The following is a 14,626-nucleotide window of genomic DNA, read 5'->3' as shown; positions in this document are numbered from 1 at the left end:
GAAACTGTTATGAATCTGTCATGGTAATCCAGAAAGAAATTATCAGGTGTTCTAAGTTTAGTGGGGGATGTGGAGAGTTCAGAAATATACAAGTGAAAGAAACTGTGATGCTCTCTTCAAACTTAGTGATTAAGTGAATGTTGGAAATGCTAGAGGATGCTAGGGGGTTAGAGAGGAGAAGTTACAGATTGCTGACCTCATCTGTGGGGTGGCCATCCACCAAAGAAGGCATATCATGAAGAAGAGAAACTTGAGAGGAAAGGACAATGGATTCAATACTGAATATATTGAGCTTGAGGTAGAAATATTTGGTGAGATTTTGGATTTATTAGTGCAGGAAACAAATGTGAATAATCATAGCGAGACGGTGGTTGAAACCATGGGAAGAAATGGGATCCCCAAGGTTGATGTATTGAATGAAGCAAAAGAGAGTTTGGAGGACTAGCACTAGGTAAGGCAGACAGAGGAAGGGAAACTGCCCCTAAGTCAGAATGTCTGGGAAGGATGAGAGCAGGGAAAAACCTTTCCTGGGGCGCCTGGGTGCCTCAGTCGGTTAAGCGTCCAACTTTGGCTCAGGTCGTGATCTCGCAGTCCGTAGGTTCGAGCGCTATGTCGGGCTCTGTGCTGACAGCTCAGAGCCTGGAGCCTGCTTCAGATTCTATGTCTCCCTCTCTCTCTGCTCCTCCCCTGCTTATACTCTGTGCCTCTCTCTCAAAAATAAATAAAACATTAAAATAAGAAAAAAAACCTTTCTTCCCATGAACCAGAGGAAAAGAGTACTTGAACAAAGACATTGTTAACAGTGTCAAATTCTGCCAAAGATTCAAGTTAAGGACAGGCTGAATATTGTATATTGGAAAGTTGAGAATGGGGGCAGCAAAAGCCAATGGAGGAAATGAGTCAGAGGGGAGCATGTGGAAACCAAACCGTGAGGGCAAGCAGCTCTTGCATGACAGTTGAAGGTAAGAGGAAACAAAGAGCTGGAATGGACAGTTCAAAACCAGAAAAGAGATGGGGCAGGAGGGAGGTGTGGGGCGGTTTTCTACACTTGGTCTCTCATATTTCCCTTTCAAACCTAAATGGTAACTATTAAGCTATTAAATATTGATGCAAGAGAAACTAAGAGATCTTGCAAATCCAGGAGAGGTACAGTTCTTAGAATGAGTTTTCCAAGTACTCCAAAGGTACTAAATCCTGACTGCAAATGGAATGATTAGTTTTTAACTCTAGGAAGGAAGGGTATTTAAGTTCTTTGACAAGAGGAAAGAAGAAAAGATTTGTACAGATGCATGCAAATTTGTAGATTATGTTACAAGAGGTTGAAGATCTTTCCTATGCATAGCTTTTCTATTTCTCCATGAGTGAAGCTGCAAGATCGTTTGTTGAGAGTTAGGGGAGAAATGGTGGATTTGGTATTTGAGGAGATTGAATTATGTTGTATTATTAATAATATGGACATAAATATTGAATGCAATATCCCACAAAGGCCAGATCTTTGGAATAAGAAATAACTACCTAATTGTTTTAGATTATTCTGAAGGGTAAAATTGTGAGGCAGAATCAAAATAACAGGGTGTGTTAGATTATATTTTTGTGCCCTTTTGAAATGAGATTTTCTTTTCCCACTTGATCTGAATAACTAAGAAAATATTTTTATTTATATGTTACACAGTATTCTTGTTTTCCAGAATTATCTTCAAAAAGACATTCCACTCCATGCTAATTTGAATGTACTAGAATAAATATTTACATATAATGTTGCTGATTTTCCAGAAGCAAATTATGGCAGATATTTCTGAAGCCAGAGAGATGACAAGTTGCCTGGTTTAACCTTTCACAAATACTGCAGTATGAAAGGAGGAATTTTAAAGAGGAATTTTGGAATTATCTTACGGTGCAGTTTCAGAAAAGGAGTCTTAACAAGAGACTATACTTAAATAAATATTAAATAAAAGGACCTGAACTTAGAAAATGCTTTCTAATGCTGACTCATTCACTTTTTCAGGTACCTTCTATTTCTATCACTTTCAATTGAAGTAATGTGATAGATCACTTGTGGGTGGCATTCATAATTCTTCCAAATAATAATCTTTAACATCTATACATCCACAGCTTTCAACTTTTCAGCTCCTAATTAGATTTTACTTATGCCTCCATTAATCTGAACCTGACGGTGAATAAGTGGCAAAATTAAGGTGATTTTGAGTTCAGAGTATAATTTTAAAAGGATCATAATAACTCAAGTTTTCATAAGGAGGAGTATAGTTTTATTAATCTGGCCATCAGGCTTTTTTTCTTGTTATATTGTCTTAATTGCCTTCACTGTACAATATTTTGTTTACTGTTTTCATCTTTCTTTCTTTAATTTAATTCAATTTAATTTAATTTAATTTAATTAGTTTTTGCTGTTTCGAGCCTGGAGTGTGTAGGAACAGTGAGAAGTCAGAGTGACCAACAGAATACAGGCTAGGAGTAGGAGATGAGGTTTGGAGGTTACAGGACCAGGCAGATGGTAAGGACTTTGACTTACACTCTGAATGGATTGGGAAGCCACAGGAAAAATTTGAGCGACAGAGTTACGTGACCTGCATTACTTTTAAAATGCTTTATTTGATTGCTGTTTTGGAAGGGGAACTACAGAGCTACTTGAAGAAGCAAAGATCATGGCAGCTATTAAAATAACTGATGTGAGAGACCATGGTGGTGTTGATCAGGGCAGTAGTAGTGCAGGTCGAGAAGTGGTTGGATCTATTATATATTTTGAAGGCAAAATTGAATTATTTTTATTTTACTTTTTACTTTGGATATGACACGTCGGAGAAAGAAAAGAGTTAGAAATAAATCCAATATTTTTGGCCTGATCAAAGGGAAAGATGGGAGTTGGTCCTTACTGAGATAGCAAAGTCTGGAAGAGACACCAGTTTTAGGGAAATTCTTAGTTTGTCTTTGCAATGTGTTAAGTTTTGGATACCTACGGAAGTGACAGGTAGGAAGTTGGACACATGGGTCCAAAGTTCAGAGGAGACCTACAGGATAGAACAATTTGGAGATTGTCAGAATTCTGACTAGTATGCAGGGCTATGGGTGCACATCAGCTATCCAAAGGCGTAAATGCATCAAGACCACAGGTCCAAGAACTGGGCCTTGAGACACTAACTTTTCTCATAAAGTCTTCTAAAGGATAGGATTACTAGACACATTTAAAAAGCTTTCTTTTATTGTTCTTTTTTCTTTGATATTTTGAAATTGCTCTGTTCTTGATTTATGAGTGCAGTATAATATTCATTTTACCCAAAGATAGTGATTATATTTTTAATAACATTTACTTTCATATCTTAAATTATACCATTTATCTTTTTTTTTCTGTCAGACATTTTGTTTTATTATCTTAGATATTTTTTTTTCATGTTCTTGGTTTCTTCGTATGTCCAGAGATCCTTGATTTTCCATTGTCAATGAAAAATGAAAATGGAATTATTTTAGGTAATTAGTCTGGACTTCCTGTACTGTTGTGTATGAAAATTTATTTTCCTGCCTCCTCTCTCCTTTGAGTGGCAAAGTTGATTGGAAGTTCAGTTGACAACGAGAAGGCTTATTGATTGATGTAATTCGCTGAGAATTAATGGTCAAGATTTCAGAAGTTAAACTAAGGGCATTCAGTGACCAGAATGAGTTGGATTTTACTTTGGTGAACTTGAACCCAGAAACTGTTGCTTTGATTCAACCCTCGCAATTCATTATTTTCTTTAGCAAGTTGACTTATTTTATTTTTATTTTGGCCAGAGATTAATACCACATTGTTTATTTACACGAATGTGAGGTGAAACGTGCCTAGACAGACTTGTACTGAACTCCGTGGCATTGTGTCCTGTTCCACATTTGCCTTCCGTGGTGTATCCTCCACGTTATTGACTTTGAACATGGAGCTTCTCTGTACTCGGCAAATCAGCCCCCTAACTCCACTGTAGTTCGTTTTTAGTATGTGTCTATAAACTTTCTGCCTTTCAGTAAACTATTCCAGTGGCTTCCAGCTTTATAATTATAGATGTAGTACCGGTTTATGATTAAGCACTCTGGTAATGAATTTACCAAGAACATTCTCAACTTTTGCTTCTTCCATTACTAGCTTTGTGAATTTGGGAAAGTTGCTTAAGCCTAGCAAAAGTATGGTTTATTTTTCTTTAAGGATAATAATAATACCTAACACATAGGATTACTCTAGCATTAACTAAGGAAATATATATCAAGTTCAGTTCCTAGAGACTAATACAGACTTAATGTTATGAGTAATGTTATTTTTAATTTTAAATAGGTAGTATAATGTTTGCTTTTATTTTCTAATTTATAGTGGGATTGCACACAAATTATATAATATAAATTCTGAAAACATTTACTACATATTTTAGGGGAAAATGTAAGTTAATAAAACAATGTTTATGTGTATTACACATTTTATAGATTTACCAAATTTTGTGTTTCTGTTGAAAACTATAAGAACAGCTATGGAGAAAATTTACTATGTATTTACAGGATTTTTCTCACCTTCCTGTGTTTCACTTTATAGACTATTTTTTAGAGCAGTTTTAGGTTCACAGCATAATTGAATGGAACGTACGTACATTTGCCATAGGCTCCCTGTGTCCACTTAAGCATACCGTCCCCCCCATTATCAGTGTCCTCCACCAGGGTGGTACATTTGTTACAAATGATGAACCTATATTGACACATTACTATCACCCAAGTCCATAGTTTACCTTAGGATGTATTCTCAGTGTTGTACATTCTCTGGGTTTAGACAAATGCATAATGATATGTGTCTACCAGGGTCATACTAAATAGTTTCATTGCCCTAAAAATCTCTGTGCTCCACCTGTTCATCCCTTCCTACCCACAACCCTGAAAACCACTCATTTTACACTGTCTCCATACTTTTTCCTTTTTTAGAATGTCACATAATTAGAATTATACAGTAAGTAACCTTTTCAGATTGGCTTCTTTCACTCCATAATATGCATTTAAGTTTCCGCCATGCCTTCTCATGGCTTGAGTGCTCATTTCATTTTAGTGCTGAATAATCTTACATTATCTGGATATGACACTCTTTACCCTGTTTTTCTGTAGGAGTTCCATATTGCATTTTATTGGCATCATTTATAAATATGTCTTTCCTAATTCGAGCGTTATGTAGATGTATTTTTTCCATCGCCCAAGTTTGTCTCTGTTGTAATCTATGTACTCTTTAGACTTCATAGAAAATAGACATTAAGTAGAGTCACAAAGGGTACTGTGTTACAAATATCCAAGACTGTTAAATCAGTGTTAATTGGATTCATTTAGAATCCAGTTGGTCAATTATCAGGAGTATGTGAGGTAACCAAGTTTTGCCCAATTTTCAAATGATTAGTTTAGATTGCTAAAGCTTTGCTGATTTGTTTTTGAACAACTTAGAATTTTTCAAGTACAAGTAAGGAAATAAATGATTTAACTACATTAATTATCACAGCAACGGTAAAACCTGCCAGAATCCACATAGAAAACAAACAAACAAAAACTAAACTAAAAGTAAAATGAAGGACTAATGTGGATTATCCTGGAGCCAGCCTTTGGAGCCTCATGTGATTATAATTCTAACTTCTGGTTTTGTTTTTGTTTTTGTTTTTGTTTTTCAGTTTAATATTATTCCTGGTCAACATGAAAATGAAATGAAAGAAATATGGGGAGATATAAAAGAAGAATCAAAATCTCAAACCGGCAAGGATAGAGTGATCTACGAGTTAAGAGCTGAGGTAAGGTATTGGATAAGGATTATAATACCAAAATATACCTGATTTTATTAGGTGATATACTATTTTAAGAAGTATAATTGGGGCATCTTTGGTTACTTTATGAAGAATAATGCTGCCAAAAATAAAAAAGAATATAATCAGTTTGTATGTGGTTTAAAAATGCTGCGGGATGATACTGGCTCATTGCTAGATTGGAATTACCTGACTTTTATAAAGACAGAATATTTGGTTAAAAAACATTTCTAGGCCATACGATTCTAACTGTGAGTAAATACTTATTAAAAGTTCAGTCGGCTGCTGGGTCTAATGGGTTAAGTTATCATCAGGACCAGCGACACACAAAATGTGTTGCATGTAGTGGAATTGACGTAGCCTTTGGCAGCTAGCAACGTGCAAGACAGGCAGGTGACCTCGCTTTCGGTAGTTCCTTCATTTCTTCGGTGTGCCAAGGGAAATGGTGGAAACGTTTATTTTCAGCACTTCTACCGCGACCAACACCAGAAGACTTTTCACAGATTGTAAACTCTGTTTTTTCTATGTCATGTTAACAAAGGAGGAATTGTTTAGGGGACTGAATATTTTCACTGCATAGAAAATTGCATTAGTGCACTAAAAGTGAGGAATCATAAATTACTTATTTTGTATCATAATTCTGGAAGAATGTCTTGGATGACTAAGTGTAGGAACAATTCAAGAAAAGTAGGCTGGGAAGAAGATTTGTGTTTGATGGCTTCTTCTTTATAAAACTCACACCCCAGTATATTTTCCATCAGATGAACAGATAGCAGAAAATGAATAAATCATAGATTTTGGAGCTGGAAGCGGCTCCATCACTGATCACTTTATTCTGGACAACTCCTTCTGCCTCTCCAGGTCTCAGTTTACAGAGTAAAATAATGGAAATAAGAAGAATGAAGGTTATCATACAGGATTTTTGAAAAGATCGCACACTGCAAAGGAAAACTTTTTGGAGGCAGTGTGCCTTAACTTGGGGAGTTACCACTAAGTCGTTCAGGAGAAATAGCTCTTCCTGCTTGCATCAGTGCTGTCCCTTCCCACCTCTGCCCCGAGTCAGAAAGGGGTGTTGGGGAAAGGCGAAGACAAATGGAGAGATCCATGATGAGAAAGGCTGATGTGTTGAGAACAATTCTTCCTACCAGCTAGGTCCAAGGGGAAACATGGTGGTTTGCATGATGGCTGTTTTCTAAGAGGAATCAAACCATCAGGAGAAACACTCCTTTCTTGGCTTTGAGATCTGAGAAGCATCTTAGATTAAGCTTTTGTACAACATGTATAAAAGCTTACTTAGCAGTTAGAGACAAAAACAGAAAAAGACACGCCTGGCTGTTTATTGTAAGTCTCCTCAAAGGTTGAGGGCATGATCTTATATCATCATTTTCAGATGCACTGGGAGCCATTGCAATATAGGATCTCTGATACACAGCTTTTTTAGTTTGACTTAGCGAAAAGTTCTGAGACTCATTTATTAGCCATGTGACCTGTTGTGACCGTGTGACCTGTCAGCTATTTCATATCTATACAACCCAAATGTGATGCAGACTTTTTACCCAGCTGAAGGTAATCTTCCACAAGACATTCAAGTACTATGATAAATGATGTTATGATTTAAAACTTCGTGGTAAAGCACTGCAAGCTGAAAGCAAAGACATGAATTGGCTATGTCTTTTACTCTGTGCACTTGAGTGGTATATACAATTCAATTAAATACAGAAAGAAAGCTTTGTTCAGAAGAAAACAAACAGGGGCTCCTGGTGGCTCAGCTGGTTAAGTGCCCCACTCTTGGTTTCGGGTCAGATCATACCTCACGGTTCATGGAATGGAACCCTGCTTCTGGCTCATGCTGACGGTACGGAGCCAGCTTGGGATTCTCTCTGTCCCTCTCTCTCTGCCCCTCCCCTGCTTGCGCGCGCTCTCTCTTTTTCTCTCTTTCTCAAAAATAAATTTTAAGAACTTAAAAAAAAGAAAGAAAATATTGAGACAGATTCTTAATAGAAACGATCAGCTTCCGTGTGTGTATGTTTATGTGTGGATGTGTATGTGTGTGTTATGTATGTGAGTATATATGTGTTCATTTAAGCCTTAAATTAGGATAGAAGCTACTTTCTTTCCTTAGAAGACAGATAACCACACTTTGTTGGCATCATTTTACGTTTTACACTGGCTATGTTTAGGTCTCTAAAATCATATCATAATGTGTAATATGTTTTTTTTTTAATTTTTTGTTTAACATTTATTCATTTTTGAGAGTGAGAAACACAGAGCATGAGCGGGGAAGGGAAGTGGGAGGGCATAAAGGCCATTGTGTGACTCTCTCACAATCTAATTAAAGTATAACTTATTTTTAAAAATCTGGGTGTTTTAGCTATATAATCAATACTGTAGTATGTATGTGCACATATATCTTTGGACATTTAAAAATGGCTTAGGGTAGGGGTGCCTGGGTGGCTCAGTCGGTTGAATGTCCGACTTCGGCTCAGGTCATGATCTGGCAGTTTGTGCGTTCGAGCCCCGCGTTGGGCTCTGTTCTGACAGCTTGGAGACTGCAGCCTGCTTGGGGTTCTGTGTCTCCCTCTTTCTCCCTGTTCCTCCCCAACTTGCCCTCTGTCTCTCTCTCAAAAATAAATAAACATTAAAAAATTAAAAATAAAATAAAATAAAAATGGCTTAGGGTGAATTCCTAGAAGTGGTATGGCTTAGTCAAGAGAATGTTTATTTTTTAAATATTTTATACACATTGCCAAGTTGTCCTTTAGAAAAAATTATATCAATTCACATTCTCACTCACCTGCAGAATATAAGTGTGCTCATTTCATTATTCTATAGCCAACAGTATATATTGTTATTTTTAATTTTTCATAACTGATAGGCAAAAAATATAATTTTAATTTGTATTTTTCTTATCTAAACATAAACTAATGGTTGTTTGCTCATTTTTGCTGATACAGTATTTATTTTAATAGCTACCATGTACTGATAACTTCAAAAATGTCATATGTATTGGGCTGGACCATTGAATTATAAGATCTCATTTAATATTTAGTATTTTAACCCTCTTTTGATCTATATGTTCTTTTTTAATTTCAGTTTTATTAAGTTTTTAAAATTTTAATTCCAGTATAGTTAACATACTTTTTTAAATGAAATTTTTTGTTTTATGATCTCTATATATCCTTGTCTACTTTTAAAGGAAACAGGCTTAGGTTTGTTTGGTTTAGGTTACAGAATCACCCCCAAACATTGTTGAAATAATTTTTTACCTGTGTTGTCATTTAGTTCCAGTTTTTCAGAGGTGCACACTCAGATTCAGGCTGTCAGCAAGTTAGGCCACTTACCAAGGCCACGTAGCTAATGACTTTTAATCTAGAAACCAAATGCTAGCAGTTGATATTCGACATTGCGGACCTGGTCTGTCACCTGTGAGTTTACTGGAGAAACCTAACAGATTTTCCAACGATATTGTTCAAATTGGGGGAAAATATAGTATTTTCATATCAAACATCACAATTTTTTAATATTGATGACCCCCATTTATGATGGACAACTTTTAACACTGTTACTAACAGACTCACCAATCTGATAATAGTATTGCTTTCACTTGACCAGGGTGTTCTAGTTATTTTTTGAAATGCCCATTTTTTTCAGAAGTAAGCTTCTCATTGTAGAAATTTGGTCAAAGAAGCTCAAAATGGAGTGTTGACAAAAAGGCCCCAGAGTATTTACATAATTGGCTCTTCTGGCCAATGTGTAAGGAGGTGAATTCTCTGAGCACAAAGTGACTGGATAAATGAATCGTTCTCAATAAATGTATATGCATAACAAATACATTTAATTTTTTCTCCATATTTAAGATCAAGGCCCCTCAAACTGGAAATGAAAAAAAATGTTTTAACTTTACTTATTTATTATTTTGAGAGAGAGAGAGAGAGAGAGAGAGATTGAGAATGCATGTGTATGGAGGAAAGGGGCAGAGGGAGAGGGACAGAGAATCCCAAGCAGGCTCCACACACACAGGGCTCGATCTCATGAACGTTGAGATCATGACCTGAAACAAAATCAAGAATCTGATGCTAAACCGACTGAGCTACCCAGGTGCCCCAATTAAAATTTTGCTTAGAATGGAAATTAACTAGCATTTTGAGTCAAGAAGTCACTATTTCTTTCTACAATCCAGTTGCTGCTTGAAAGCAAACTCATAATCAGGAAACACTCCTTTTACAATTATTTTTAGGTCAACATTTTTTGGGATGAACGTTCATCCAAGGGAAAATAGCTGTTTTATATTATATTATTCTAAAAAATATATATCACCAACATTTCAGTTTCAAATTTGTAGGAATTTTTATACCTTATTTTCTTATTTCTTATTTGTGAATTGTTCTTTTCTCTCCAACCACACATTTACATCCCATTTCTCTTTCACTTTGGAAAGATGAAATAGACATACTTTCCCCTATTTATCCCAATAAATGCAACTAAAAACTCTAACCATGATACTTAAAGTAAGCACAAGAAGATTCACAAAGTTGAAGGGAAGAGGCATACCACCTAGGTAACTAGAACTTACAAAATGATATGGCAGGGGGTTTCCTGGATTTTCTTTTTGCTGCATGTATCCCAGAATTGGAACTTAAGAAGGCAGCAACCTAGAAACACCAACAGTACAGATAACAACAAAACTGAAAACGAAACAGAAACATGCAACCAAAATATTGTCACTCGAGCCAAACGACTAGGGAATGTCAGTTCATCAAGACAGAATGTTTTAGATAACCATTTGAATCCAGCCAAATAAATATCACAAAAAAAGGGTGCCCCATCTCAGCCCCTGTTAGCAACGTTGAGTGGGGAGCTTGGACCACCACCCTTGCTAGGCCACAAAAGAGGTACCCGACCCTCTCTTCTGAAGGGGGGGCAGAGAAGGCTGAACAGGAGCCAGGACTTGTATCTCTGTTAGACAGCGGTGAGGCCCACAGCCCCCAGGGGTGCCGGTGGGAAACATGTCGGGAGCCTGTACTCCCACACCCACCCTCCCCCAGTTAGGGAGGTCTGGTGGGTGGCTGGAACTCTCATTGTCACCCAGCTTTAACCAAGAGCACCCCCGACTAGGTGTCAAAGGAGGTTTAGTGAGGACACGGAACTTCTCCATTCACCTGGAAGTAATAAGGCAGAGCTGTACCCTTCCCCTCCAGAATGGTGTAACAGGAACCCGGATAAAACAGAATGTTTACGTAAGATCTAGAGTCTCTTCACACAGTACCCAAAATATCCAGGATACAATTGAAAACTATTCATCACGTTAAGACCAAAAATATCTCAAAGTGAACAAAAGAAGATAATCAGTAGATGCCAACACCAAAATGGTGGAGCTTTTTTAATTACTGGTGAGGATTTTAAAATGACTAACATAGGGGCGCCTGGGTGGCGCAGTTGGTTAAGCGTCCGACTTCAGCCAGGTCACAATCTCGCGATCCGTGAGTTCGAGCCCCGCGTCAGGCTCTGGGCTGATGGCTCAGAGCCTGGAGCCTGTTTCCGATTCTGTGTCTCCCTCTCTCTCTGCCCCTCCCCCGTTCATGCTCTGTCTCTCTCTGTCTCAAAAAAATAAATAAACGTTAAAAAAAAAATTAAAAAAAAAATAAAATAAAATGACTAACATAAAGGTGCTTAAAGAACAAATTGTGAACGTGCTTGGAACAAATGAGAAAAACAATGGCAATTCTCAGGAAAGAAAATGTCTCAGAGATACAGAAAATACAAAGAAGAAACAAACAGAAAAGTTAGAATGAAAAACAATAACTATTTTTTTAAAAAAATATGAATGGAAGGGACAGAGGAAGGAATCAATGACCTTGAAGACAGAACATTAGAAATTATTCAATCCAGAAAAAAAAAAATAGAGCCTTTGCTAACAGGGGTTGAGATGGGTTGAGGTGGTAACAAAAGATCGCATACTTATGCCTTTGGAAGCCAGTATAAGAGAAGGAGTAAGTGTGGGGCTGAAGAGAACTCAAATAAATAATGGGCGAAAATTTTCCAGATCTTAGGATAAGAGTCAAATCTATAGTTTAAAGCATAGTAATCCCCAAACAGCATAAACTCAAGAATACCCACATCAAGAAACATCAGTCGAATTTATGGAAGATTAGGAAAAAGTAATCTTCATAGCACCTACAAGGAAATTACACCTGACCTACAGGGGGGAAAAAAAAGATAACCTGGGTGACAGTAAATATCTCATCAGAAACCACAAAAGCCAGAAGGAAGTGGCATACAATTGACCAAGTTCTACACCTGTCAACTCAAAATGCTGTACTCAGTGTAAGTATCCTTCAGGACGTCCTCAGTGAAGGAAGACTAAGAATTTGTCTTCAGCAAGTAAGCACATGAAAAATGTTCAACACAGTAGCCATCAGGGAAGCGTGAGTGAAAACCACGATGAGGTATAAATCACACACCTTTTACAATGGCTGAAAGAAGAAATAGTGACGAAGGCAACGCTGGTGGAGTTGGAGAGCTCCTGGGCCAGACTTTGTTGCTAGAGGCAACGTAAATGATACAGACGCATCGGAAAACAGTTTGGTAGATTCCCATACAGCACCTACTATGTCACCAAACAGTTGCGCTCCTGAGCACTTCTGTCAGAGAAATGAAAACATATACTCACTCACAACCTGTATGTGAATCTTTAAAGTAATTTTGTCAATGCCAAAGCTTGGAAACATTGTAACGTTCTGTGCGTAAAAAAAAAAAAAATGAAACAAGCCATACACCCATACCTTGGAATACTCCTCAGGAATAAAATGGAATTAACTCTTGACTATGTAGCAATCTGGATGAATCTCCGAAGAAGTATGTTAAGGAGAAAATGCCGATCCTGTCAACAACGTAGTCTGTGATTTCATTGTTATAACATTACTGAAATGACAGAATTTTAGAAATGAAGAGATTTGTGATTGCCGGAGATTAGGGGATGATGAGAAGGAGGGAGTGTGTGTACAAAATGGCAACATAATGCATTCTTGTGATGGAAATGGCCTATTTGGTCAAAATATAGACTATATAATTGTCACTATCTGATTATGATACTGTACTATGCAGTTGCAAAATGACACCATTGGAGAAAACTGGGGCAAGGGCACATGGAATTTATCTTAATTATTTCTTACAGCTGCCTAAGGATCTACAATTATCTCAAAAATTCAATAAGCAAATTCTGATCTCTTTCAGTATGGATGACAAGTTCCACCTTTTCCACATACTCGTCTGAAAATATGCATTCCTAATTTTATTTCCATTTTTGGTATCCAAGAGACCTTGGTCATAGTTGTTATCCTGGTAATACCTTGCTGTCTGACCTTCTAGCAATTACATAGGGTTTCTGAGTCTGTCTGATTATCTGCAAAATAGTGTTTAACAACTTTTCTAAAGGATTAATTCATCTGTATATGTAAAGTACTAAAATTGTACATTACATGTTAGGCACTCGATAAATACATGTTTTCTCCCTTGCCATTTACATTTCATTTAGTAACTTCCAAGTTGTGTATGTTCTTCTTCTTCTCAACTGTAAACTCGTTTGAATTTAAGGATAACTGTACTGACCAGTTTCCAGCTCAAGTAGGTTTCCCCAGATTTTTTTGTGGTGAGGTGGGCGAAAATATAAAGAACATAAAAATGCTTTTATTCTGTGCTTAAAAAATATTTTCAAGGTGTTTTCTTAAGTTATAGTTCAATCTTTGATTCTGTGTATATTGTATGGTACATACTGCGATGGGTCTAGTAATCGACTGACTGCTGTCTATATGGAAATGAACCTGCCCTAGAGAACTGCCTTCAGTGAGGGATGTAGAATTCATCCAGAATTATAGTTAAGTTCATGTTTTCAGCTGCATGGGAACTATGTAGCAGATCTGCCTGATGCTGGGGGAGTTGACCTAGTTATAAATTTTAAATGAAGAGATGCCTGGGATTTTAGTTACTGCCAGCGTTAAATAGTATCACCTTTGACTGGCAGGGAGTTGTATAATTAGAAGTCCAGTGCCATCATAACTTAATTTTCCGAGATTGTCACAATAGATGCTAATCTAATTTGATTTAAATCTGTTGTACCTCATGCCTCTTACTGACTTACATGTTGTAGCGAAGTGAGTTAGATTACTGAGAATACTCTACATGTATCAGAAATAATTATATAATTTTGAAACAGGATACTGATGGTTGAAAGCAAGTCAATTTAGAAGTCTGTTAGTGATATGGATTTGAGTATTCTGGCACATGCTAGGTTTATATTGACAAAACTCAGGAAGCAGAATTTCTAAAGAGAAATTTGATATGAGTAAGCCATTAGAGAAAAATAATATTCTGGGAAAACTGAAAATTAAACTGTCACACGTGGATATGCATTCTGGTTATTTAGACAAACACAAATCTAAATAGTCCAATTATCCAAGACCAAAACTGTCACTTGTCTTGCATTTACAGAAGACTGACGAATATAAAATTGGGTAACAGATGAAAGCCTGTGATGATTATCCAAAAAGTATTAGGTGGCTTGAATAACAACTTTCCTTCAAAAAAGGCTTAGAATTGTGCAGAGTGGGTGAAAGTATTTAAAACTCCTTTGCATAGATACCCCATGAGCAGTGTTTTTTTCCTGGTGGCCAGTTGTTCAGAAAGCTTTCAAGCTATATCAGACTGATGATTTATTTACAACCTGAGATTGTTTTCTCAACCGTAAGTTTATCCAAAAGATACAAAATGCTGGTTCGAAGGGGCACATGCACCCCAATATTATAACAGCACTATCAATAATAGCCAAAGTA

The 14,626-nt window shown here is 36.8% G+C and overlaps 1 protein-coding gene across 1 annotated transcript in view; it reads left to right on the top strand.

Moving 5' to 3' along the window:
• Nucleotides 1-14,626, top strand: part of CCDC102B (coiled-coil domain containing 102B) — a 129,585-nt gene that overhangs the window by 83,718 nt on the left and 31,241 nt on the right. The window contains 1 exon segment of the mRNA XM_032595436.1: nucleotides 5,670-5,786. Coding sequence (XP_032451327.1) covers nucleotides 5,670-5,786 — 117 coding nt within the window.

The sequence above is a fragment of the Lynx canadensis genome, chromosome D3 (genome assembly GCF_007474595.2).
Source record: "Lynx canadensis isolate LIC74 chromosome D3, mLynCan4.pri.v2, whole genome shotgun sequence".
Classification (NCBI taxonomy): Eukaryota; Metazoa; Chordata; class Mammalia; order Carnivora; family Felidae; genus Lynx; species Lynx canadensis.
Note: the sequence above shows the minus strand (reverse complement) of the source record. Positions and strands in the feature narration are given on the sequence as shown.